Source organism: Ornithorhynchus anatinus, chromosome 3 (assembly GCF_004115215.2).
Source record: "Ornithorhynchus anatinus isolate Pmale09 chromosome 3, mOrnAna1.pri.v4, whole genome shotgun sequence".
Lineage (NCBI taxonomy): Eukaryota > Metazoa > Chordata > Mammalia > Monotremata > Ornithorhynchidae > Ornithorhynchus > Ornithorhynchus anatinus.
Window position 1 is genome coordinate 19,475,961 of NC_041730.1, and position 27,282 is coordinate 19,503,242.

Below are 27,282 nucleotides of genomic sequence, written 5' to 3' on the forward strand. Positions count from 1 at the left end.
TCTCTCCCTCCACCAGGCAGTACCGGGAGGGAGAAATCCTTCAGGCCAGAGCTCTGTAGCACAGATTTTGCTCAGGTTTCTCTCCTTTCCTGGGAGGTCCTGGGTCAGGGAGGGGCTGGGAACAAACCTGTCCCTGCCCCACTTAGAGCCCTTAGGCAACCATCAGGCAACACTATTTACTGAGCTCTTCCTGGCTGCAGAGTGTTATGCTGCACGCTTGGAATGGCACGGTAGAGTTAGCCCTTTCCATGGCTCTACCGCATCACTTTCCTACTCAGCCCTCAAACAACACCTCTAAGCATTCCTCTAAACATCTCAAAGATCTCTCTAGAGGGATCGTAGGGAACGTATCTGCTAATTCTGCTATATGGTATTCTCCCAAGTGCTTAGTACAGTTTTCTGCACATAGTAAGTGCTCAATAAATACAATTGATTGATCTCTAAGATGGAATTGGGGAAAATTCAGCTTTCTCATACTCCGGTGCAAAGTCCAGGAAGGAATGCCGCGCCTAAATTCTGGGACGGGAGAGTCCTCAGAGGGCAGGGGTGACAGTCCGCAGGAGGGTCGGGGAGGTGGTGTCGAGAGAAGGGACGGCAGATGCCGATGGTGCAATACCCGGGGGGGAGAAATCGAGGGCTTCCTTATCGGTTCTTTCTCCATCCTTCTGGGCCAATTCCTTCTTCCCTATCAGTTGCTTTCTCCGAATCCCTACTATAAAGGGGTGTGAATCCTGAATCATGCAGGGACACGGGGACCCCTGGCTCACAGAAAAGTGAGACTCCCATGGTTGAATGAAGACAAGTCTTCTGCCTCATGCCCCAGATGAGACCTTTTGGTTCTCTCTGGAGACGGGACTGGGGTTGTAGGGTGCTCTCCGTGTCCGGGGGGGGGGGGGGGCGGGGCCGTGCTGGGTACAGGGTCTGGGGTTTGGGAGAGCTGCTTGTGACCTTTTAACCCTTGGGAAGAAAACCCTCTGTCACCCAAACGGGAATTTGTTGGGATTTAGGGTGTTTTCATTAGAATGTCTTCTCCCGCAGCACTGAGGAGTGATGAAACTCCTGCAGGTCCTGGCTCTTCTCCTGCTGGGGATGGTCTCCTCTCATAAGATGAGTGAGTCGAGCCTTCTACATTCATCTGGCACCTCTTCCCCTGACCCTCCTCTCTCCTTCTCGATCCCCCCACTCCCCTCCTCACCCCTGCCCCCTCCTCCTCTCCATCCGATTCCCACCCCCCACCCTCCAGCCGACCCCTTCGGAAGGGGCTGCCCCCCGTCTGGGTCCCGGGCCCCGCCCTCTACCTCGGTGCGGGCCACTGTGGGCCGGTGGTGGCCGGGGGAGCCCGGGGACCGGATCTGAGAGGGAGGGGACGGAGGGGGGGAACCGGCCTCCCACTTCTCCTTCCTCTCCAGACCGCGGGCCGCCGGACCCGAAGGCATCGGGAGCAGAAGAGGTCGGGGTCACGCGGGACGAGCCCGGTGCGGAGGAGGAAGACGGAGAGACGTCCCCCGGTCCCGGAGGTCCCGGGGCCGGAGATGAGTGCCCCAGGGACGAGGACGTGATCCCCATTACCGTCGGCAGGGAGGTCAACACCTCCAGCTTTCTGTTGATAATCAAGCCACATAATTTTGACGAAGCTCAGGTGAGCGGGAGCCAGGGTGAGGGGGTTAATGGCCGAGGACCATTTCTGCCATTTCTGTCGTATTATACTCTTCCGAGCACTTAGGGCAGTGCCCTGCGCATTGTGAGCGTTCAGTAGATGCCATCGATCGATTGATTGATTGAGCACCGAGCGCTGGGGAGGATATTCACGATCATCAGATCAGTCATAGTCTCTCGTCCCACCGGGCGCTTCCAATCTAAGCGGTGAGGGAACCTCCCAGCTTTGGATTTAAAGGTGCTGAAGGGGTCCCCCCCCTTCCGGCCTTGCTCCTCTGCCAGCGTCACCCCCACCCCCTCTGCCTCCCTAGAGAGTCTGTCAGAAGTGCGTCAAGGGTCAGCTGGTCTCAGTCCACAACTTCACGTTCAACGAGAGGTTAGAGTTTTCGGCCAGGGGGCTCAACCACAACCTGATCTGGATCGGAGGCAAGGCGAGAGGCTTGGTGAGTGCGAAGCCACAGACACGGATGCCTCCCCTCGGGCCCGAGACCGCTTCTGCCAAACCCCGGCCCCTGCTCGGCCCCGGGGATCGGGAACAGCCCCGGGCGGCCGGAAGGAGACAGAAGAACGGCACGTAAACTGGAGTCGCCTCTCCCGGCCCCTCCCTTCGATGATGCCCCACGGCCTAATAATTAATAATAATCATTATTGGAGAAGCAGCGTGGCTCGGTGGAAAAAGCCCGGACTTGGGAGTCAGAGGTCATGGGCTCTAATCTCGGCTCCTCCTCTTGTCAGCTGTGTGATCTTGGGCAAGTTACCTAACTTCTCTGTGCCTCAGTTACCTCATCTGTAAAATGGGGATGAAGACTGTGAGCCCCAAGTGGGACTATCTGATTACCTTCTATCTCCCCCCAGTGCTTAGAACAGTGCTCGGCACATAGAAAGCACTTAACAAATACCATTGTTTTTTATCTGTTAAGTGGTCTTTGTGAAGTCCTTATTGCTGAGCGGGACTACAGGCTAATTGGGTAGGACACAGTCCCCGTCCCACATCGGGCGCACCATCTTAATCCCCATTTTGCAGCTGAGGTAACTGAGGCCCAGAGAAGTGTCTTGCCCGAGGTCTTACCCCCATGGGGCTGACTCGGGGACGGGGAAGGCACCGGAGGCTCGCTCCGGGGTTTGAAGGGCTTCACTTCCCGACCGGCCTCCCCGGCCTGGACCGGCCCAGGGACCCCGTTGCTCCTTCCCCCTCTGACCTCCTGACTCCACTATCCGCTCCATGACCCTCAGGGTCTTCTCGGGAAATTCCGCTGGGTGGACGGAACCCCCTGGGATTTCTCCTTCTGGGCGGCAGGACAACCCACCATCTTCGGGGGCCGCTGTTTGGCTCTGAACTCGCAAGGTAAGGGAGACAGCTGCCAGAGCTTGCCCCTTTGTCGGACACGGGGTCTAGTCCCCCGGCCCTTGTTTGAATCTGTTGGTGTGGGAGGAGGGGGGCAGGGTTCGGGCCGACTCCCCAGCCCCCCAACCAGCGACGTAGCGTCCCCCGGCCCCAGCCCTGTCCGGCCTTCCTGGCGGCGGGTGCGCTCCCCTGCGGGGCCGGGTGTGTATTGAGCGTGGGGTACGGCGGTGAGGGCTCCGGGGGGGCCGGGAGCTGGGGGCCCAGAATGCCAACAACCTCATGACGTTTCCCTGGGAGGTGCCTTCTGGGCTCCGGAGGCAAGCAAGGGGAAGCGATGGGGCTGGAGGTTGAGGGGGGAAAGAGGATGAGGGCATCACTCGAGGGAGTCAAGGTCCTGCCTGATCCTCCGAATCCCTGCCTCCCTGCCCAGGGGGCCACTGGCGCCGGGTCTTCTGCTGCCGGAAATCGCCCTTCTTCTGCTCACTCTGAGCCGGCCCCGATCTCGTCGTCCATAATCGGAGCTGTCGTCGGCCGGAGCTGCCTCTTCCCACCTCCGCTCCTGCCCCAGCTGGTGGTATCTCCCTAGGGGCCGGGCCTCCCCGGCCCTTCCCCCGACCGTGGCCTGCCCCTTCCCCCACCCCCGGTCTGGCAGTAAACCCAGATTCCCTGGTCCCTTCCACGTTCTCTGTGCTCCTTTCTTGGGGATGGTGAGAGACCGTTGAAATCCCAGCTTCCGAGAGGGGGTTAGTTAGCCTCAAGGCCGGGGGTGCTGCGGATAGCCATCTCTTGGGGGTCTAATCCCACTCATTCTTTCCTAAGTTGCGGGGCGGTCTGAGGAGAGTACAGATGGGGGGTGGGGGGCTGCTCGTCTGTAGGAGGGCGTCTGAGACCAGGGCAATTCAGGACAGACCCAGTCCCGGGAGGGAGAGAGGGGGAAGATTGATTTCCAGACACAGTGACCACCAACAAGTTTCATTTCAAGATGGCCAGTGAGGGAGAGGCCCGGGGGCGGGGGTGGGCAGGGAGACCACCTTAGAGTTTCCTTCCAGCCTAGGTCTTGAGGAGAGGGGCAGCTCTTGACATACCCACTGGGGTGAATCGCGGCGGGGGCAGGGATGTAAGCCCCGAAAGAGGTAGAGAGGTTGGGTGCGGGGGACGACTTTCCCGCACCTCGGCCTTGGGAGGAGGCCAGGGCCGCTACGGGGCATTGGCCTGGGAGTCTGCCCGGCCAGGGTCCGGGGGCGGCCTCCGTTGGGCCACCTCCGAGGCAGGATGTCGGGGTCGGAAGCGACGCCGTTCCTCAGGCTGAGGATGCAGAGCCCGGGGGCCCGGCGGGGGGGCAGCGTGGGAGGAGGGAGGGAGGACAGAAAAGAGCGAAGGAAGGGAGCCCTACAAGGTAAGGGAGAAGGCGCCGGAGTCCGTGGATTGCTTCTCCTCACTGCGGCCCTCCAAGGTCTGGCCGCTGTGGTACACGGGGTTGGCGGAGGTGGTTGACTCCAGTGTTGTCTCTGTTACCTGCAGAGGGGGAGGGAAGCCAGGCATTTACACACACAGAAAGTGCTTAACAAATGCCACAGTTATTATTATGACGACGATGACGATGACGATGATTAGCACTCCTTCGGGGCCCTGGGTCACAGTCCTGGAAGGATCAGTGGCCAGAGGCCTGATCGTCCACCCCCAGGCCGGGCCTTCCCCTTCTCCCCCAGAAAGCAGCGTGGTGTCGTGAATAGAGCACGGGCCGGGGAGTCGGAGGGTTCTAACCCCGGCTCTGCCACTTGTCTGCTGTGTGACCCTGGGCAAGTCACTTCACTTGTCTGGGCCTCAGTTATCCCATGTGAAAAATGGGGATCGAGACTGTGAGCCCCTCGTGGAAGAGGGACTGTGTCCAACCAGATCTTCTTGTTTCCACCCCAGAGCTTAGTTCGGTGTCTGGCACGGAGAAAGCGCTTCACAAATGACAGAATTATTATGATGATTATCATTAAACCATCTGTGGGCCTGGGACCCTCTGGGGCCGGAAGTAAGAAAGCAGAGACCCCACTGTGCCCCCGAAGCCCCCTGAAGCCCCCATCCCTCACCTTTCCTCGCCCTCTGTCCCTCCTACTCCTATCCAAGCGTCTCCTAGGAGGAGGTGGGGGGTTCAACGGCTGGCACCCCTCCCCAGCTCCCCACCTCCCCGCTCACTTACACTTACCTCTTCAAATTTCTTGGCCTTGTACTGCTCTGCACCCTTGAGGAAGTTGAGGAGGATGATGTCACAGAGGACGGTCCCCTGCATGGAAGAGAGAATAGCCAGAGAGAGGGGGCCAGAGGAAGGCCGAAGGGCGTGGAGGAGAGATGAGGAGGGGCAGAAGAGGAGAGGCCAGGACTGGGGGAGACTTGGGGGGAAGGGGAAGGCCCGGCCTGTGGGTGGAGGATCAGGCCTCTGGCCACTGATCCTCCCAGGACTATGACCTGGGGCCCTGAAGGAGTGTTAATCCTCATCAGCATCATCAACGTCTTAACTGTGGCATTTGTAAAGCACTTACTATGTGTCGGGCACTAGGAGAAGCAGTGTGGCTTAGTGGAAGGAGCACGGACGGGCTCAGGAGTCAGAGGATTTGGGTACTAATCCCGGCTCCGCCACTTGTCTGCTGCGTGACCTCGGGCAAGCCACCTAACCTCTCTGTGCCTCATTCACCTCATCTGTCAAATGGGGATTAAAACTATGAGCCCCACGTGGGACAACCTGATTACCTTGTCAGGTAATCTACCCCAGTGCTTAAAACAGTGCGTGGCACATGGTAAGCGCTTAGCAAAGACCGTAATTATTATTCTTATTATTACTAAGCACTGAGGTAGCTACAGGTTAATCAGGTGTCACACAGGGTGTGCAGTCTAAGTAGGAGGGAGACCCACTGAATCCCCATTTTTGCAGATAAGAGAACTGAGGCCCAGAGAAGTTTAGTGCTCCTGGGGAGCCCTAAAATTTCTTAGGGGCCTTTGACACCAGAGACAGGGGGAGTGTAGGGGAAGGGGTACTGACCCTGCTTTTCAGCCAGGGCCTCTCTTCCCCTCCAAGCCCACCTGACACTCATCCATACCCAGGGGTTCCACCTGCGACCGTGCCCTTTCCGAGAGGATAAGGGACCTCCCACCCGGGCCCTTCCAAACCCTTCCTGGGACCCCAGGATCACAGTCCATCCCCTTCCAGATCTGTTCTTCTGGGAGCACCGGGCCCGAGCTTACACTCACCACCCCTACAGAAGTGAAGGCCGCCACCGTGCTGATGATGGTGGGGATGATGTTAAATTTCCCTGCCTGCAGGAACAAAGGATAACGGGAATAGTGAGGAAGGATCCTTAGGGACATCATTGGTCTTCTGCCCGCACTCCTCCGCCAACTCCCTCCCCAACCTAGGATCCTGGACACTCTGTGGGCAGGGAACTGGGGCCCTCCTGGGTTTCTGGGTCAGAAGGAGCAGTTTCTGATGTTTGTATCTCTTGGGTCGGGGCCGGGGGGGCCGGGGCTGGGCCAGAGATAGTGAGAGGGCAGCGGTGCCTCTGGGGAAAGCAGCCACCCAACCCGAATGGCCTGAGGAATCGGACTCTCTCCAACCTCCACCAGCCTCCATCAACGCCGCATCTCAGCCCTTGATGTCGTCCCCGGAGGTGGACGGCTTTCATGGGATGGCTAGTTCTGGGGAGCAGGTGACAGGCCGTCCCCCATGGGGTGCCCCAAGATCCTGTCAGACTCTGTCTGGGTGGATGAACCCGGGGGAAACTGGGACTCTCCCGGGATGGGGGCGAGGGGGAAGATGGAGCTGAGGTGGGGATGAATTTGGGCCTTCAGAATTGCCCCACGTGGAGTTTGGGGATAGCAAGAAGCTCTTGGGACCGTAAGTTCTCCCCGTGCTGTGAGGGTCTCCCGCCTCCGCTGTTCTTAAGCTCATCTTTATGAGCCTCAAGGTAGGAGAGGGCGAAGGGAACACTAACCTGTCCTTGGGGCCCCTCCACCCCATCTTCCTGGCCCTGGAGTCCCTTCTACCCACCCAGCTCTGAGGCCCCTCCCATCCCGCCAGTTGCCCCAGGGCAGGGGGCATATAGAACGCCTTTCCTCCCCGGACGTTTCCTGAGGAGGTGCTTTCTGGGCTCCCCGTGAGGCAAGCAAGGGGAAGTTATGGAGTGGAAGGGAGGGGGAAGAGGTCATCAGTGGAGGGAGCTAAGGTCCTGCCTGACCCTCTGACCCTTGTCCTCCCTTCCCGGAGGGCCATTGCACCGGGTCTTTTGCTGCCGGAAATCACCCTTCTTCTGCTTCTACTGAGCGGGCCCCGGTCACCTCATCTGAAACCATAGTTCCGCCTTTGGGTCCCTCCGACCGTCCCCGATCTGGGGACGGTCGCATCCTCCCAGTCCCGGGGGTCCGCTCACCTTTCCCGGGGGCCCTTCTACCCTCCCAGCCCTGGGCTCCCTCCCTCCTATCATCCTCCCGGCCCAGGTCTTCCCTGTGGACCCACATTTCCGTACACCAGCACGTCAAAGCGGATGCCAAAGGCCTTCAGGAGGGTCCGGTACTCGGTGCCGTTCTCCATCTTGTAGTATTTGGCGAATCTGTAAGGCATCAAACTGATTGAGCTGCCTGAGCCCGGCTCCCTGACCAGCCAGAAAGCGGGTGGGGCCACTCTGCCCAGCAAGGCTGGCAGGGTCTCCATCCCAGGGGAGGCCGCAGGGAGCGGCGGCCCTCTTTTGTGCTGCCACGTGTGAACGCTCCCCGTACGCCACGCGCGTACACGGATGCACACGTTAATCGATCCCCTCAGCGGGAACACAAGCAGCCTGCAAGGATATGACCATGAGGGACTGTGGAGGCCAGGGGGCTAGAAAGGCAGCATAACCTAGGGGATAGGGCAGGGGCCGGGGAGTCAGAAAGAACTGGATTCTAAACCCGGTTCTGCCATTTGTATGCTGCGTGACCTTGGGTAAGTCGCTTACCTTTTCCGTGTCTCATTTGTAAAATGGGGATTAAGACTGTGAACCCTATGAGGGACAGGGACCTGATTAGCTTGTATCTACTCCAAAACTTAGTACAGTGCCTGACTCATGTGAAGTGTTTAACAAATACCATTTAAAAAAAAAAAACACCTTACTCTGCCAATTGCCTGTTGGGTGACCTTCGGCTGGTCACTTAACTTCTCTGTGCCTCAGTTTCCTCATCTGTAACATGGATAAGATACCTTTTCTTTCTCTCCTTAGATTCAGAGCCCTAGGAGGGACAGGGTGTGTCTGATCTGGTTATATTCTGTGCTGCCTAGAGGAAGCATTTTTTTTTTTTAATTATTGTATTTGTTAAGCACTTACTATGGGCCGGGCCCTGAACTAAGCACTGGAGTAGATACAAACTAATCTGTTTGGACACAGCCCATGTCCCACTTGGGACTAACAGTCTTAATAGCCATTTTACAGATGAACCACAGAGAAGTGAAGCGACCCGCTAGAGGTTACCCAGCAGACAAGTAGCGGAGCCCGGAGCAGACCGCAAATCCTTCTGACTCCCAGGCCTGAGCTCTGTCCATTAGGCCACACTGCTTCTCATCGACGCTTACCAAATACCACAGGTATTATTATTATTGTTATTAGTTCTAGCTAGTGCTTGTCTGAGGGGTTTGAGAGGCTGGGAATTCGCAGGACGATCGAAGCCCATACAGCTGTAACCAACCTCCGTGTCATCCCAGGGGTGAGATGGGGCAACGGAGCACGGGGAGAGAAGGTGGCCTCTGCCCCCCTCCCCCCCGCTCCCCAGGCCCCCGCCGGAGCCTCGTAAACCTTCCCAAAGACAACAACTCCAGGCAGCACTGAGTTAATCCGTCAGGAGCTCGCAATCTCTCAAAGCCACAAGGGCTAAATTTAGCTCGGGAAGTAATGCGAAGGGAAGAACTCGAAAAATCAAAGCAGACTTGGTGTTTGTCCAGCACCTGTCTTCCAAGCAGCAGTAAGGCCCTGAGCGATCATTAGCTCATTCATTCTCCCGGTCGTTCGGTCGGTCGGTCCCCGTGGGCTGAGCCTTGCGGAATCCTGTAGCTTTTCTCTGAGACTGGGGGGACCGTGCCTGGGGTCCCCGAGTGGGGGCTTCCCCCGGCCCGTGGCCAAGGGTGCCCGAGTGGGGGCTTCCCCTGGCCCGTGGCCAACTAGGGAGGAACCAACCACCCCGACTCAAGGCCGAGGAGGAAGCGGAGGGCCCGGGGCCCCAGAGAGAGCGTGGAGACGCCGGTATCTCCGGCAGAGCCGACACCGTCCGGAGGGAAGAGGACCGTGGTGGATTATGATCCATCCGTTCGTTCATTCGATCGTACTTATTGAGCGCTTACTGGGTGCGGAGCACTGAACTAAGCACTTGGGAAAGTACGACGCAACAATAAACGGTGACATTCCCTGCCCACAACGAGCTTACGGTCTAGAGGTGGGGAGACAGACAACGATACAAATAAATAAAATGACAGATATGTACATAAGTGCTGCGGGGCAGGGAGAGGGGGGAAGAGCGAAGGGAGCAAGTCAGGGCGATGCAGAAGGGAGGGGGAGATGAGGAAAAGTGGGACTTAGTCTGGGAAGGCCTCTTGGAGGAGATGAGCCTTCGATAAGGCTTTGAATGGGGGGAGAGTCATTGTCTGTCAGATTTGAGGAGGGAGGGCCTTCCAGGATAGAGGCAGGACGTGGGCAAGGGTTGGATAACTTCCCCCCACTTCAAAGCCTTATCGAAGGCCCATCTCCTCCAAGAGGCCTTCTCAGACTAAGCCCCACTTTTCCTCATCTCCCCCTCCCTTCTGCGTCACTCTGACTTGCTCTCTTTATTCATCCCCCCGCCCAGCGCCGCAGGACTTAAGTACATATCTGTAATTTATTTACTTATATTAATGTCTGTCTCCCTTTCTAGGCTGTAAGTTCACTTTGGGCAGGGAATGCGTCTGCTTATTGTTATATGGTACTCTCGCAAGCGCTCGGTACAGTGCTCTGCACCCATAGTGAGCACTCAATAAATACGACTGAATGAATGAATGGATGGATTGTGGGTCCGGTTGGGATGATACTTCATTCTTCCAAACAACAATAATGATAACAGTAGTATTTATTAAATGCTCCTTATGTATCAGACACTGTACTAAGTGCTGGGGTAGATATAAATTTGCCAGGCTGGACAAAGTCCCTGTCTCACATGGAGTTTGCAGTCTTAATCCCCATTTTACAGATGAGGTAACTGAGGCACAGAGAAGTAAAGTGGGAAGCAGCGTGGCTCCGTGGAACGAGCCCGAGCTTGGGAGTCGGAGGCCATGGGTTCGAATCCCAGCTCTGCCACTTGTCAGCTGTGTGACCGTGGGCAAGTCACTTCGCTTCTCTGTGCCTCAGTGACCTCATCTGTAAAATGGGGATGAAGACTGTGAGCCTCACGTGGGACAATCCGATTACCCTGTATTTACCCCAGCGCTTAGAATAGTGCTCCGCACATAGCAAGCGCTTGACAAATACCGACGTTGTTATTATTATTATTATTAAAGTGACTTGCCCAAGGTCACGCAGCTGGCAAGTGGAGGGGCCGGGATTAGAACTCAGGTCCTTCTCACTCCCAGGCCCGGACTCCATCCACTAGGCCATTCTGGTTCCGAAGGGGCGTATGCTTCAACTCTCATCGTAACCCAAGCTCAGCGCAAAGCCGCAGCTCGTCAGATTCATTTATTTATTTCAATGTCTGTCCCCTCTCTGGGCTGTAAATTCCTCGCTGTCGGGGAGCCTGTCTAGCAACTCTGCTGTACCGAATTCATTCATTCATCCAATCGTATTTACTGAGCGCTTACTGCGTGCAGAGCACCGTACTAAGTGCTTGGAAAGTACAATTCAGCAATAAAGAGAGACAATCCCTGACCACACCGGGTTTACAGTCTAGAAGGGGGGAGACAGACATCAAAACAAGTCAACAGGCATCAATATAAATAAATAGAATTATAGATATATATACATCAAAGCTGTATTCTCCCAAGGGCTTAGTACAGCGTTTAGTAAGTACTCAACAAATACCATTGATTGATTGATGAACTACCCCGATGGTTAACTAGCTCTCTGTCAGATCTCCATTTTGTTTGGCTGACGTTGATCTGGCCACTGGGGGAAGTTGGCCGGGGATCCTATTATTAATGTTGGTATTTGTTAAGCGCCTACTATGTGCCGAGCACCGTTCTAAGCGCCATTCTTCCAAAATTCCGGTGGAAGAAGGGGAGTCTCTTCCTCCCTTCACCGGGGTCAGTAGTAGACGGCTACCTGGGCACCTGGGCAGGGCGGTGAGCAGAAATTGGCTCAGAGGAGAGAGGGGGAGGAGAAAGTTCTCAGCAACGCAGAAGGTTAGAGTCTCAGACTCTGACACATTCTCTGCGCCTCCCTGCCACCCACTTACTAGGTGGCGGGGCCAGTATGGCCTCTCTCCTTCCCTCACCCTCTCCTTTTCCATCAGTTGATCAATCAATCATATTTATTGACGCTTACTCTATGCAGAGCATTCTACCGAGTGCTTGGGAGAGGATGACTGAATTAGTAATCCATCATTTCCCCTCTCAGGGTCACATCTGCAGAGTTTCCAGTCCTCTACCAGTCTCGACTACAGGAGGGAGAGTCAAGCAGAGGCCTGTCCTTTCCATTCCTAGCTTGGGCGGTGGCTAGCGGGTGGCAGGCCGTCGGCTACAAGTCAAAACTCACCTCTGCTGGGCAGCAGCGGCACGGGAGAGAGTAGACGGCGGAGACTCGAGTTTACTGCGCGGAAGGAGGCAATGGTAAACCAATTCCATATTTTTACCAAGAGAAGTCTATGGCTACACTACCAGAACGATTGCAGATGGAAGTGGGGTGTTCTGGGAGAGGTGCGTCCATAGCGTCGCTGTGGGTCGGAGACGACTCGACAACATAAGACAAATCAATCGTTGGTATTTACTGGGCGCTTTCTATGTTCGGAACATTGCACTAAGCCCTTGGGAGAGCATGCCGAAACAGAGTTGGTAGTTACAATCACAGCCTACAAAAAGCTTACTGGCCCTCAAGGAGTTTACAGTGTAGCGAGGGTGACAGACACTAAAATAAATCATAGGCATGGTGGGGAGCAACAGAGTTTAAATTTATTTATGGGGGTGGAGTGGTGAAATTGAGTATTTAGATGATGGAGAAGTGTTGAGGTAGCCGGCCTGGAACAACCTCCTTCCTCAAATCTGACAGTCATTCATTCATTCAATAATATTTACTGAGCGCTCACTACGAGCAGAGCACGGTACTAAGCGCTTGGAACGTACAATTCGGCAACAGAGACAATCCCTGCCCAACGACGGGCGACAGTCGGTTTACTCTCCCCTCCTTCAAAGCTTTACTGAAGGCACATCTCCTCCAAGATACCTTTTTTGACTAAACCCTCCTTTCCTCTTCTCCCACTCTCTTCTACATCACCCTGACTTGCTACTTTAAACCAGTGCTTGGCACAGAGTAAGCGTTTAACAGATGCCATCATCATTCATCCTCCATCCCAGTCCCCCAGCACTTATGCACATATCTGTAATTGATTTATTTATATTAATGTCTGTCTCCCCTTCTAGACTATAAACTCACTGTGGGAAGGAAATGTGTCCGTTTATTGTTCTATTGAATTCTCCCAAATGCTTAGTGCAGCGCTCCGCACGCGGTGATCGCTCAATAAATATGATTGAATGAATGAATGGGAAGTAGGGCGGGGAGAGGAGATTAATCCGGGAAGGCAGCCTGGATTTCAGAAGGGCCTTGGAGATGAGGAGAGCAGTGGACTGCCAGATGTGAAGGGGGAGGGAATTCCAAGCAGGAGGGAGGGTGTGAAAAAGAGATCGGCGATGAGACAAGAATGAGGTTCAGTGAACAGTTTGGCTTGAGAGGGATGAAGCGTGTGAGCTGGGGTGTAGTGGGAGAGGAGGGAGGATAAGTAGCAGAGAGAGAGAGCTGATCGAGTGGCTTAAAGCCCACAGCGGCTGCGGCAACAATAAATTCAAATGGATTTCTGGATCCTCCTTTCCTCACTGATATAAAGGGCTGGGCACCTCAGCTCTGCCCCTATTCACCGGGCCCGTAGCAGACTAGTGGCAAGGAGAATGTCCGAGGAAGGATGGGGTGTAGACTTGCTCATTTTAAATTAAAATTCTCCTTTGTCTACTGCCTGCTTTCTTTGAGGCTCAGCCTAATCTCTTTGAGGCTCTGGGCTGATTTGCCTAACGGACGGAGAGGTCTCCATGGGCTGAAACTTAATGAAGGCAGGGGCTTGCTAGAACCCATCCCTCCTTGGTTTCCCCCACATTCGCACCTGAAAGAAGCTGTGGCTTTCAAAGGCAGGGAATCATCATAATAATAGTATTTGTTAATTGCTTACCATGTGCCAGACACTGTATTAAGAGTTAAGGGAAGTGGCTCACCTAAGGTCACGCCCAGTCGAGGAAGGGTGGCATTAGTTTTCCTAGCCCCAGCATTCCCGCCCTCCCCCCCCCCCCCCCCCCCGCCTTTCATCTCCCTCTCCATTCTGCCTTACATTTCTGCCGGGAAGAGCAAAAAGGAGGAAACCAGTAGCTTTTCTGGAAAGAGCGCAGCGTCTCTGAGCATCGGAAAACAGGCTGGCCTAGGATGTGGGAGCCGTGGGAGGCGGGGAGGGGGTCCTGGGGAGTGGCCAGGGAAGGAGGGACCGCTCCAATGGCTCCGTTCCCCTCGACGCCTAGGCGGGTTGGTGGGCCCATTAAGCCGGTGTCTGTGAAAACGCTCCAGCTGTGTTGGGAAAGCTCGGCGACGGCTGCTGTGAGCCGGGCCAAGCTGTGACTGGAGGAGAACACTAGTCGGCACCGACTCCTGCCAAGGCGGGGCTGGGAGGGGGTTCCTCTGGGCCGCCGCGCTCGCCACCCGCTCGGCCAGCCTGGGAGACGGCCAACGGACGTCCCTGGGGATGTCCCGGCCCGGCTCGACCGGTCCCACGGACCGATTGTTTCCGTTAACCCCGTCCCGCCTCACTCCGAGACCTTGGAGGGGCACCATGCTGACCGGGGTGGCCCCCGTCCGTCCACCCTCTCCCTCTCTCCCCTTACGCCCCCACCGAAGGAACAAAGCCCACCCCTCGCAGGAGTGGAGAAACCCGGTAGAGTCTTTAGAACATTGGGAATGTTGAGGTTTTAAAGCTCTTTGTCATTCCCCAATCCCATTTCTCCTCATCCTCTCCACTACAATTCATCTTGCACGCTTTCATTCATTCATTCAACCGTATTTATTGAGCGCTTACCGTGTGCGGAGCTCTGTACTAAGCCCTTGGAAAGTACGATTCAGCAACAAGCTCCTCCAACACCACCCTCCTCACTGAACGTCGATCTCGTCTCCCTCTCCCCCTTGCTCGCGCCCTCCCTCCTGTCTGAACCTCCTTCCTCTTCACATCTTGCCGACCATGACTTCCCCCATCTCCAAAAGTCCCTACTGAAATCACATCTCCTTCCCTGACGAACCTCTCATCTCCCTCCCGATTTCCCCTTCTACCGTGCAGTGGACCCTCACCCACAAAGCACCTAGCTATTCGCCCCATCTCCAACCCCGCTGGACTTCTATTCGGATTTTCAAACTCTGATGCTTCCCCCTACCTGTTACTTACTTTAAAGTCCGTCTCCCCTGCTGGATTCTAAACTCCTGGAGGGCAAGGGCCCCGTCTACTAATTCTATTGTACTCTCCCAGGTGCTTAGTACAGCACAAATAAGCATTTGATAAATACCACTGATCGACTGGTTTGATTCGGCTTAAGAGTCTCCCCTGCAACCAGTAACAAACAGGTATTTTTTTACTGTTCTGGGTCTTGATTTGTTTATTGTAGTCCGGCTTTTTTTCCCCTCTCTCACTCTCTTTGAGTATCTATTTCCTCCCCCTTCAGATAGGTGCCGAGCCCCTTGTGGGAAAGGAGATATGTCTGAAACGGATCGGTGTTTATTTTGAACACTTACTGTGTGCAGAGCACTGTATTAAACACTTGGGAGAGCCCAGTACAGCTGTAGACACGGTCACTATCCTCAAGGAGTTTATGTCACCGGGTTCTTTCCACTGTTCCGTGTACTATTTTGCACACTGTATACACTTAATAAACGTTAATATTTATTACTGACCTCGATATTCGGATTTTAAAGATATAAGAGGCTAGAATGGGAAACGTATTAATTCACGGTGTCAGAACTTTAGTTCTGTTCTGCATTTCCTCAACCGTATTAATCAAACAAGAAAATGCCACCCGTTAGAGAAATATTTTTGCTCTTCGTAACTCACGAAGGAGTCCGTGAAATATGTATTGAAACTAATCACCAAGGTCAAAGCATTCAGGAAAAAAAGAATGTAGCTCATTTTGACAAGAAAAAAACGGCCTGAATTTTACTGAAGATGAGCCATCTACATTTATCAGGAGAGTTTCTGTGGCTGGCAGAAAAATTCTAGGGGAAAACTTCATCTGAGGGGAAAGTGAACTGAAGATCAACTGTTCGGGGAGTCGTTTCTGACTGCTTTAACGGCTCCTGAGGGATTTGGGTGTACACGCAGAAATTTAAGATTTGACGATCGTTAGATGAGAACAGACCAAATTGAAGTCACTAAAGACAAATGACAAGCAATTAGTTCCGCATTCAGTACATTTCCCTTTACTTGTGTCTACAATCACTCACTTCCCATAGATTTTGAGACTGTACGTAGTCGTCCTTCGTATTCAAAGAGGCGGCTGAGGGTGAAACTTACCCATGAGTATGTGCAAGGCTGGAAAGGCCAATATGGGACGTACAGTCCAGGCCGCATAACGCAAACTAAAAGGCTGCACCGTGTTGTGTTGCTATGTTTCACGTCTGCAGTGCCTGGCGTTGTTTTCTTTTTTGCCTCCCTGTCTCTCCTTCCTTGCAAAGAGTTTTCTCGTATAGAGGCCCCCCATTTTCTTGACTGCATATAACACACTGCTGTAGCCTCAGCAATGGATTCCCAGTTTTCAGCTGGGCTGCAGCATCATCTGAGCTTCGTTTAACCCTCTCTTTAAAATGCTTCCTCTGCCCTCCTTGCTTTCAGTACCGATTTTGAGAATAAGGGAAGGATCGGCTACTTTTAGGAGCAAACGATAGTCACCCCACCCCCACAGCCCTTTAATACCTAACTGAAAATTACATTTTATAAGTTATTTATTCATTCATATTAATGTCTGTCTCCCCCTCTAGGTTCTAAGCTCGTTACGGGCAGGGAACGCGCCTGCTAATTCTGTTATACTCTCCCAAGCGCTTAGTACAGTGCTCTGCACAGAGTGAACTCTTAATAAATGCGATTGATTGCTTGCTTGACCGATCGAGGTGTCCTTTCAGTTTACATGAAGGGCATCCTAGGAAGCTCAGTACCATGGGTTCGAATCCCGGCTCCGCCCCTTGTCAGCCGCGTGACTGTGGGCAAGTCACTTAACTTCTCTTTGCCTCAGTTCCCTCATCTGTAAAATGGGGGTTAACTGTGAGCCTCACGTGGGACGACCTGATTACCCTGTATCTACCCCAGCGCTTAGAACAGTGCTCTGCACATAGTAAGTGCTTAACAAATACCAACATTATTATAGCTGGGGGCAGATGGAATGAACAGGTTTATTTAGGAAGGACCAGTATCAAGGAGGAGGTAAATAGAAGGGATTCGTTGTACTGGATTTGGTTCTGACTACAATGACGAGTGGGAGATCTTTATTTCTTCCCATCCATCCCTTTCCTGGGGTGCAGGGAACACTTAAGAATGAACAAACAACCAAGAGGCAAACATGAGCGTGAGTCACCAACTTCAGTCTTCGAACGAGGAAAGTTGCATACGTTTGATTGTTGAACTGTGAGTATGGCACCTGCTCTACCCAGAGTCCCAGGCCTGGAATGGGACTTCTAGTGGATTTAGGAGGCACTGACTGTGGGTCAAAATTCCCTCCCTCCTGTTCTCCTTGACTTGTGGGCAATTCCCTTCTGCTCCTGCTTCTCTTCCTGCTTCTTCTCCTCCTCGTCCTCCTCCTCCTCTTCCTCCCCCATTCTCCTCTTCCTCCTCCTTCTCCTCCTATTCCCTCTCTTCCTCTTCCTTCTCCTCCTCCTCCGCTCCCGCCTTGCTCCCCTTCTCATCAAGGACTGTTTTTAGCCCCGTAGCTGCCTAGTGCAGGGAAGGAAGGTGGGTGAGGAGGGTGATGTTGGATGGTTGAAAGATCTGCCCAGCACTGGGGGAGAAAAGGACAACTTGGTTGCTCCTTTTTTGCAATAGTTAAAGTGTCCATTCATTCATTCGTTTATTCAATCGTATTTATTGAGCGCTTACCGTGGGGAGCGCGGGAGTACAATTGTACTGGGGAGTACAATTCAGCAATAAAGAGAGACAATCCCTGCCCATACCGGGTTTACAGTCTAGAAGTCGGGAGACAGATCCCTAACCCAAAGCTTAACCCTCATCCCAACCTAAACCCTGACTCTCACTTAATAATAATAATAATAATAATAATTGTGGTATTTGTTAAGCCCATAACTTTGTGCCAGGCGCTGTACTAACCGCTGGAGTGGATACAAGCAAATCGGCTTGGACACAGTCCCTGTCCCATGTGGGGTTCGTGGTCCCAATCCCCATTTTACAGATGAGGTAACTGAGGCCCAGAAAAGTTAGGTGACTTGCCCAAAGTCACATAGCAGACAAGAGGCGGAGCTGGGATTAGAACCCATGATCTTTTGATTCCCAGGCCCGGGCTCTAACCCCTACGCCATGCTGCCTGTCAACTGTAACCTTAACCCTAACTCGACTTCAACTGTAACCCTAAACTTAATCCTAACCCAAACCCTGACACTCATCCCAAACTAAACCCAACAAACCCTCACTCTAACCTAAGACCTTAACCCTATCCACAATCCCAACCCTAACCCTAACCCACTTTTAACCCCAACGCTAACCCTAATCCCACCTTTAACCCCAATCCTAACCCCAACTCCAAAGCTAACCCTATCCCTAACCCTAACCTCAATCCTGACCCCAACTCCGACCCTAGCCCTAACCCCACCCCTTAGCCAGAATGCCCCCATTGTACAATTTCTCCTCCAGGCCAGTAAGTTAGTGCAAATTAGATGCTGCAGATGGGGCTGTGCTGGGCGGTCAGCTCCTAGATTACGATCTTTGATCCATTTGCAAATCAAAAGGCAAACCAGAGGGAAACTCCGAAACCATTTCTTCCAAAGGCAAGTGTCTTTGTTTTCCAACATAATTTCAGTTTCATATGTCCCTACAAGAACAAATCTGCCACACGCCATTGTCCAGTTCATTCAACAGAAAGGATAAAGTCAAATCTGATAGAAACGTCAAATCTGGATCAATGTGGTGACTGGGGGTAAAAACAAAATCAAACGAAACAAAAAAAAACCCCAGGGAATAACCCTGCATCTACTCAACCAGAAAAGTGGGCCCCAACCGTTTTCACGGAAATTCCCGATTCGACAGCTCGAACACATTTGTGATTTGGATGGTGAGATGCCCAAGTTGGAAAGAGAGTGATCCAAGCCGGCGAAGAATTTTTTTTTGTTAGCTGGCCTTCGAACCTGCCAAACTGACGTTTTGAAAAGAAAACAGTGGGAGCCAAATTTCATAGCTCTGTGAAAGCTGCTATGGATATGTTTCCAACTCAAAATGAATTCACAGAAACCCCTAGAGCACCGAGAACTAACAGCACATCTAGCTTTAGTCCCACAAATCCGGATTAGAAATCCAAGATTCCATGTTCTTTTTGTGGAAGAGCCGTCTTCATTACCCACAGACGGGATCCAAGGCATTTCTAACACTCTCGAGTGCCAAAATATGAAACAGGATATGACTCTTCCCCCGGTAGTACTTAAGTACATACATATCTCTGAAGTCTATTGCTTTCTTCCACCTGCCATTTATTTTATTAATGTCGATCTCTCCCGCTAGACTGTTACCTCCTGTAAGCAAGGACCGTGTCCCCTAATTCTATTGTACTCTCCCAAGTGCTTAGTAAAGTGGTCTACTTACAGTAAGCATCCCGAAATACGATTTATTGAGAGACGAGAAGCCGTGCGGTCTAATGGAAAGAGCCTGGGCCTGGGAGTCAGAGGACCTGGATTCTAATCCCAGCTCTGCCCTTACCTGCTGTGCGACCTTGGGCAAGACATTTAACTTCTCTGTGCCTCACTTCCCTCATCAGCAAAATGGTAATTCCATAGCTGTTCTCCCTCCTGCTTAGGCTGTGAGTCCCCCGGTGGGTCCTGCTTATCTAGTATCTATCCCGGGGCTTAGTACAGTGCTTGGCACATAGTAAGTGCCTAACAAATACCACGGTTATCGTTACTGGATGGACTGAGCTATGAACCGCCAATTGTATGCTTGTTTTTTTCATTTTCAGTTTAGGATTCTGTGGGAAAATTTTGACTTTAAACCTGGACAGCAGAGTTAAGTGAATAATTGGAAGTACAACAATGTGGTCACGTGTTACAAGAAGGGTTCCTCCTCTGTGAAACTGAACAAAGGATGGAGGGAACCACCCTGGCTGGGCTCTGCGGGTCCTTTTAAAAATCAGTTTGAGAAGGTTTAGGATTTCACAATTGAGAAAAATGGGAGTAAACTCCTTGTGGGCAGAGAGCATTTCAACTAATTCTGTTGTACTTTTCTGAGTTCGGTGCTCTACATACGTTAAGCGCTCAATAAATACCATTTTTAAATTGGTATCTGATAAGAACTTACTACGTGCAAGGAATTGCACTAAGCGCCAGGGTAGATACAAGTTAATCAGGTTGGGCATAGTCTCTGTCCCACGTAGGACTCCCAGTCTTAATCCCCATGTTACAGATGAGGTAACTGAGGCCTAGAGAAGTGAAGTGACTCGCCCAGCTCACACAACAGACAAGTGGCGGAGCCGGTGTTAGAACAAAGTTCCTCTGACTCCCAGACCCCCTGGGCCTCGCTGCTTCTCCTCATCGATTGACCGGTTTTTCTAGTAGACCGAGGTGCTGGCTAGAAGGTCTCTGAGGGTCTGCGTGGCCCAAGACGAGTGCCTTAACCTCTCTGAGCCTGTTTTCCTACTGCAAACACTCCACTGTACTGAGCGGAATAACGATTCCCTGACCTCTCTTCAGATACGAACAAGATGAAATCACTAAGGCCAAAGACAGACTTTAAACATTTCAGGAATTGTCACTGTTCAATACAGATAACAGCAACAATGGCAGCGATAATGATGTTCTTCCCTGAGCCCCTAGAGTGCCTTAAGCACCTTCTATTAAATGGCTAAAAATCCTTCTACACATCGTCCCTCTTGCGCCCTGGCCTGACCCCGGGGAGGCCGCTGTGGCTGAGAGAGGAGGCTTCCATTCTGAGCCTGACAAAACTGGGGTCCAGGGAAGTATTATCAACTAATTATAATATTAGTTTTTGTTAAGTGCTTACTATGTGCCAGACACTGTTCTAAGTACTGGGGTAGATACAAGATAATCAGTTTGGACATAGTTCCTGTCTCACATTAGGTTCACGGTCTTAATCCCCGTTTTACAGACGAAGGAAGTGAGGCACAGAGAAGTTAGACGACTTGCCCAAGGTCACACGGCAGACACGTGGAGGAGCCGGGACTAGAACCCAGGTCCTTCTGAATCCCAGGCCCGTGCTCTATCCACTAGGCCACACTGCTTCTTTCACAGTGAGTTTCCAGACAGAGTCCAAAAAAGGCCTCAGGAATCTCTACTCCCAGTGTGTAATCTCATCTCATCAATCAGTCGTATCGATTGAGTGCTTATTCTGTGCAGAGCACTGTACTAGGAGGGGAAGAAGGGGAAAGTGGGGTTTAGTTGGGGATGGCCTCTTGGAGGAGATGGGCTTTTAATGAGGCTTTGAAGGTGAAGAGAGTGGTGGTCTGTCAGGTAAGAGAGAGGGACCTGTAGGCCAGAGGCAGAACATGAACGAGGGGTCGGTGGCAAGATAGACGAGATCTCATCTCATCTCTCTCTTTGTGTCTGTCACTGTATCATCTCTCGCTCGCTGTCTTTCTCACCTACCCACCTAAACCACTGACACACAAGCAATCCAGGAATTACCTGAAGTTGTATCCAGGAGAAACGCTGCTCTTCTCGGAAACGCTGTCCAGGCGGGTGAAGGAATATTTGGGGATGCACTGATCCCAGGATCTATCCAAGTCACAGACCCAGCCAATCTTAATGCCCACAACTCCTCCCTACAGAAAGAAGTCAGACAAAAGTATATCCATCATCAGCTTTCCAGCCTCTGGAGGGTGATTGTGGCAGGGGGCCATCAATCACTCAATCAATGACCGCTTTATTGAGTGCTTACTGCGTGCACAGCAATCAACTAAGCACTTGGGAGAGTACAATATAACAGAGTCGGTAGATACATTCCCTGCCCACAGTGAGAGCTAGATCATCTTTTTTTTTTCTCTTTCCGGGGAAACTGAGTTATGGAGAAGTCAGTCTGTCAATTGTATTTATTGAGCACTACTGTGTGCAGAGGACTATACTAAGGGCTTGTTGCTGTTGTTGTCTTATGCTGTCGAGTCGTATCCGGCCCACAGTGACACCACAGACACATCTCTCCCAGAGCGCCCCATTTCCATCTGTAATCGTCTGGTAGCTTATCCATAGAGTTTTCTTGGTAAAAATATGGAAATGGTCTACTACTGCCTCCTTCCACGCAGTAAAAGAGTCTCTGCCCTCGACTCTCTCCCGTGCCGCTGCTGCCCAGCAGAGGTGAGTTTTGACTTGTAGCAGATGGCCTGCCACTCGCTAGCCACTGCCCAAGCTAGGATTGGAAAGGATAGGCCTCTCCTTGACTCTCCAGAGGACTGGAAACTCTCCAGGTGCAACCCTTAGAGGATAGTTCAATATACAGGCACACTCCCTGCCCACAGTGAGCTTACTGGCTAGAGGAGGGAAAGGGGCATCCACCTACGGGCCCAATATGGCTGGGTCCTGGCTAGGGCTAGGACCCAGGAGTCTCTGTTTTCCAATCCTAGGCTTAGGCCACTCAGTCACTCTGCTGAAGAGAGTGTCCGTGTGGCATCCTAATGTCTCGGTTCCCCCTCTCCAGTCATCAACCGGGGCCGTTTCAATGATCCGTGACCCCCTAGGAGGGAGAAGGGGTCAGATTCGTCCTTCCCAGTGGTCTGAGTTGGAAACTGACGCCCAAGGAGAGGGGATCGTGTTAATTCAGAATGCCCTCTCCCGGTGACCCTCCGAGGGGTTCCGTCTTTCGGGAAGGGGTGCCTCACCACCCTCCTTTGCCCGGGGGGTAAGAATTAGGGTTAGGATTAGCGTTAGGATGAGAGGTAATTAAGGTTAGGGTTAGGGCTAGGGCTGCAGGTGATCTGACCCCCAGGCCCTTAGGTGGAGCCATGAGGAGCCTCATGGCAGCAGGGACTCACCGTGTTGGCAATCTTAACAAAATCCTGTCCTGCAAACTTGACCACGTCCCCCAGGCGCAGGATGGGGCAGAAGGGGGCTGTATCCGGGTGGAAGCGGCATCTCTTCATGTCCTCGGCCTTGAGGTTGGGCAGCAGGTTGCCCCTGTGCAAGAGGAGAAGGAGGAGGAAATTGGGGAGGAGGCAGAGGGCCGGGGGGGTTGGGGGAGAAGCAGTTTCTCTTCTCTTCCTCTTCCCATCACACCCTCCAATGGAGTGGTGGTGGTGGGGGGCGGGAGGGGCTCGGGGTCAAGGGGAAAGAGAAAACTAAGGTCCTGGACTCCTCCCACTTGGATCCAGGCCCAGAGGAAGAGAGTGTCATTTTGCCGACCTGGGGTCCTGGGGCTCCAGCCTTGAATGCAAACGATCCCCTTCAGAGTCCCATCTTCCCCACCCAAGAACAGGGAACGAAGCAGGCCTCGAAATCGACACCTGAGCCTCCATTTTACCCTCGGCTCTCTCTTCTGCCGCAAGGTCCTCGAGGAATAATAATCACTTTGGTGTCTGCTAAGCACTTACTGTGTGCTAGGCATTGGACACGATCCCTGCCCCACATGAGGCTCGAAGTCTAAAGGGGTGGGAGAACGGAAAACAGAGAAGCCCTATGGCCTAGAGGAAAGAGCACGGGCCTGGGAGTCAGAGGACCTGGGTACTAATCCCAGCTCTGCCCCTTACTTGCTATGTGACCCTGGGCAACTCACTTAACTTCTCTGTGCCTCAGTTCCCTCGTCTACAAAAGGAGACTCAATATCTGTTCTCCCTCTTACTTAGACTGTGAGCCCCATGTAGGTCCTGCTTATTTTGTATCTACCACAGTGCTTAGTACAGTACTTGACACGTAGCCCTTATCAAATATCGCAATTATTATTATTATTGTTACTATTATTAGAGGTGTTTAATCCCTATTTTACAGGTGAGGAAACCGAAGTCCAGAGATGTTAAATGATTTGCCCAAAAGAGGCAAGTGACTCTGATTCCCGGGGCCGCGTTCTTTCCTCCAGGCCGTGCCGCTTCTTGGACAGCTGCTCCAGGAGGCCTTCAGAGGGATCTCAGACTGTGCCTGAAACCCCAGCCACACCTCAGCCCGACCATGGCCCCACAGTGGGCTGACCAGCTGGGCTAGCAACACTGACCACATCCCAGCTTTGACCCGCGGGGAGCAAAGAGTGAGCAGGGAGTCAGCAGGGAGTGAGCAGAGAGGGCCTGGTCATCTGCACCTGAGCATGGTGGTTCTCCAGAATCTTCTGCTCTGAGAATTGGGCCCTGAGAGGGGCCAGCCGTGCAGAGGCAGTTAGGCCTGCAGAGTGGAGGGGTGGAGAGGGACTTTTAAGTGCTTAATAAATGCCACTGATGATGACGATGATGATCTTATTCAACGAAGAAAAGAACAGAGAAACCAAGAGCCAAGGAGGGGCGTGGCCATATGATCATCAATCAATCGATAGATTGATCAGTAATGTTTATTGGGTGCTTACTCCGCACAGCGCAGCATACTAAGCGCCTGAGGGTGTACGGTACATTAGAGTCGATCCCTGCCCTCAAGGTCCTTTCAATCTAATGGAGGAAACGGACACTACAATAAGTTACAGATAGGGGAAGCAAACAAGAGGGTGACGGACGGGTGTTGGATGGGGATGGGGGTGGGTGCCGTGGATGCGTGGTGGTGGGAGGGATGGGCTTGGAGACGGGCAGCCGGACACTCACTTCTCGAAGTTGAAGAGAGGAAAGCGGATGCTGTTCTTGATGAAGATGGTGAAGTTCTCAGCTTCCATGAGGATGGGCCTGCAGGACAATGACCAGATCCTCAGCTCCCCAAAGAAGCAGGTGGGTTATAGCCTCACCCCAGTGGGCTACTATTCCTTGGGGGAGGGAGATGCCCACAGAGGTCCCCGGGGTGCTCCTGTGGTCAGTCACCCTGCTCTAGGAACCTCCCCTGAGATGGACGTCCCTGGGACCGAGGAGCAGAGTTTGTGGTGGAATGAGCCTGCCCCGAGAGCAGGGACCCCGGGGTTCGGGACAGGGCGGCCTCCTCGGCCCCTGGCCCGGCTGGTCAGCCCGTCCCCTGCTTGACCTTCCCATAAGTCCCCTTGCCGCCCTGGGTGGTCACAGGGGCAGCAGAGGGGCTCAGCTCGCCTGCCTCTTGGGTGGAGGGCAGCTCTTACGTTTGCACAGTGTCCACCTCCCCAGGGCACCAGCCCTGGATCTCACAAGTGTCCAGGGTCGTGTTGTAGCTCACGCAGCGCCCGGTGAGGATCCCTGTGGAAGGCAGAGTGCGGTCATCCCCAGCCCCCCCCCCCCCCACTCCCGGGCCCAGTCCATCCTTACGCAAGGTGCCTTGGGCCCTTCCCGCTCACCCGACTGGCCCTAGGAATAGGACTGGCGGGTGGGTGGGGGCAGAAGGAAAAGGGACAGGCTGTGGTGAGAAGGATCTTATCAAGGGCTGAATCAGGCCTCTGGACAGGTGAGGGGAGAAGGAGAAGCCACTTTTCCCCCCGCCCTGTCCCCAGAAGAAGGAGAACTGACGCCCACCCAACCACTTCCTTCTAGCTAAAGGTTGGCTGGACCTGCCCTGCTTCCCTACCTTACCCCCTCTTGCTTCCCTCCCAGGAATGAAAGCAGAAAATAATAATGCTGGTATTTAAGTGCTTACTAGGTACCAAGCACTGTTAAAGTAGGAATACTACTCGTAGGAGCACTTATTGTGCATTTACTTGACATGTGCATTGAACTGGACACTTGGGGAGTACGCAGCGTGGCTCAGTGGAAAAGAGCCTGAGCTTCGGAGTCAGAGGTCATGAGCTCGACTCCCGGCTCTGCCACTTGTCAGCTGTTTGACTGTGACACTTTACTTCTCTGTGCCTCAGTTTCCTCATCTGTAAAATGGGGATTAACTGTGAGCCTCACGTGGGACAACCTGATTACCCTGTATCTCCCCCAGTGCTTAGAACAGTGCTCTGCACATAGTAAGCGCTTAACAAATACCAACATTATTACGATAAAGAAGGGACATATTCCCTGCCCACAAGGAGCTTCTACTCTAATTAGGGAGAAAAGCATAAAAATGCTTTTACAGCTAAAGTGGTCTAAATGAAAAATTGAGTGCGTAACTAGATACACCCATCTCTCTCTCTCTCTCCCTCTCTAGGTGTTTATGTGTGTGTATACATGTATATATATATCCCCCGTTTAGACTGTGAGCCCGTTATTGGGCAGGGATTGTCTCTATCTCTTGCCAAATTGTCCATTCCAAGTGCTTAATGCAGTGCTCTGCACATAGTAAGCACTCAATAAATACTATTGAATGAATGCATACAGTTGTGTGTGTGTGTATATATATATATACACACACACACACACCCATATATATGTGTGATTATTATTAGAGGGATAATTTAGGATGGCAAAGGGCCAGTTAGGTAATTTAGAGAGGCAGCATGGGTTAGTGGAAAGAGGCCGGGCTTGGGAGTTATGGGTTCTAATCCTGGCTCTGCCACTTGTCTGCTGTGTGACCTTGGGCAAATCACTTAACTTCTCTGGGCCTCAGTTACCTCATCTGTAAAAATGAGGATTAAAAAATGTAAGCCCCATGTGGGACAATCTGATTAACCTGTATCTACCCCAGTGTTTAGAACAGTGCTCTGCACATAGTAAGCGCTTAACAGATTATTATTGTACATATGGACTATGGAGAGTATAAGTAGCTTCTGTTCAAGCAGAGTGGCTTCTGTTTGACCAGAGACATGAAAAGAATTCGGTCTTTTCAGCCTGGACAAATGAAGGATGGGACGGGTAAGATTGAAATTTACGCAGTCACGAAGACAGTGGAAAGGACAAAATTTTCATTCATTCAATAGTATTCCTTGAGCGCTTACTATGTGCAGAGCACTGTACTAAGCTCTTGGAAGGTACAATTCGGCAACAGATAGAGGCGATCCCTGCCCAATGACGGGCCCATGTAAACTTGTGATCCACCAAGTCCCACAGCGGGAACCACAATGAAGCTTGAAGGTGGGAGGTTGAGGATAAACGAAAGGAAAACCTTTTTCCCTCAACAGTGGGTGACTGGAATTTCCCCCACCTCCGGGAGACTATGCAGGTAGACAATATCAGTGGGTTCCAAAAGGGCTTAGATAAATTCGGGGATGAGGGATCCCTGTGTGTGTGTGTGTGTGTGAGCCCCCCGTGGGACAGGGACTGTGTCCGACCCGATTACCTTGTTATCTTCCCCAGTGCTTAGAACAGTGCCTGGGACATAGTAAGCACTTATCAAATATCATTATTATTATTATTGGAGGGACGATTTAAGACGGCGAAGGACCAGTTAGGGAATCGAAATGGGGTCCTTAAACATTAGGAGGTGACTCTGACTCAGCTCCCCGCCTCCGATTCTGTTGGAATCGGAGTTCTCGGCCGGGCGGGCCGCCGGTCCGTCCCACAGATGGGGTTGTGCGTGTTCTGATGCCCTCACGGCTTTCTGGCCCCGTCCCCGGGTCCGGACGGCCGACTCACCCCCGCCGGTGGTGCTCTCGCGTCTACAGCGGTCATCCGTGACACAGTGGTACTTGGCTTCGCTCTGCAAGGACGAGGGGAGAGAGTAGTGGAGGCGCCCGGATGGGGGCAATCTCCGGAGAGGGGGCCGTGGGTGGGACCCCCCACGTCTGGCTCTCGGAGTCGGGGACGGGACCAGGCTCGGGGAAGGCCGAGGTCATCCAGGTTTAGTCTCCCGTCTCCATCCTCCCCTGGCAGCCTCCCACCCCCCACATCTTCTCCTCTCTCCCCCCCTTAACTCTCCCCTTCATCCTCC

General features: G+C 52.8%; 2 protein-coding genes across 2 annotated transcripts in view; one reads left to right on the top strand and one right to left on the bottom strand.

Annotated features, from left to right (window-relative positions):
- Nucleotides 1-711: 711 nt before the first annotated feature.
- LOC100681566 (bone marrow proteoglycan-like) lies at nucleotides 712-3,678 on the top strand. Its single transcript, XM_003429938.3, has 6 exons — nucleotides 712-773; nucleotides 1,039-1,111; nucleotides 1,410-1,639; nucleotides 1,968-2,099; nucleotides 2,890-3,001; nucleotides 3,432-3,678. Exons 2-6 carry the CDS (start codon nucleotides 1,051-1,053, stop codon nucleotides 3,488-3,490), a joined length of 594 nt encoding a protein of 197 aa, XP_003429986.1. The 5' UTR covers nucleotides 712-773; nucleotides 1,039-1,050; the 3' UTR covers nucleotides 3,491-3,678.
- Nucleotides 3,679-3,959: 281 nt separating this feature from the next.
- Nucleotides 3,960-27,282, bottom strand: part of P2RX3 (purinergic receptor P2X 3) — a 30,783-nt gene continuing 7,460 nt past the window's right edge. Inside the window, exons 4-12 of the mRNA XM_029060794.2 lie at nucleotides 26,988-27,051; nucleotides 24,641-24,734; nucleotides 24,183-24,260; nucleotides 22,443-22,584; nucleotides 21,103-21,239; nucleotides 7,500-7,593; nucleotides 6,239-6,304; nucleotides 5,199-5,276; nucleotides 3,960-4,516 (exon numbers count right to left, since the gene is read on the bottom strand). Coding sequence (XP_028916627.1) covers nucleotides 4,391-4,516; nucleotides 5,199-5,276; nucleotides 6,239-6,304; nucleotides 7,500-7,593; nucleotides 21,103-21,239; nucleotides 22,443-22,584; nucleotides 24,183-24,260; nucleotides 24,641-24,734; nucleotides 26,988-27,051 — 879 coding nt within the window. The 3' untranslated portion in view covers nucleotides 3,960-4,390. The remainder of the gene's footprint in view (nucleotides 4,517-5,198; nucleotides 5,277-6,238; nucleotides 6,305-7,499; nucleotides 7,594-21,102; nucleotides 21,240-22,442; nucleotides 22,585-24,182; nucleotides 24,261-24,640; nucleotides 24,735-26,987; nucleotides 27,052-27,282) is intronic.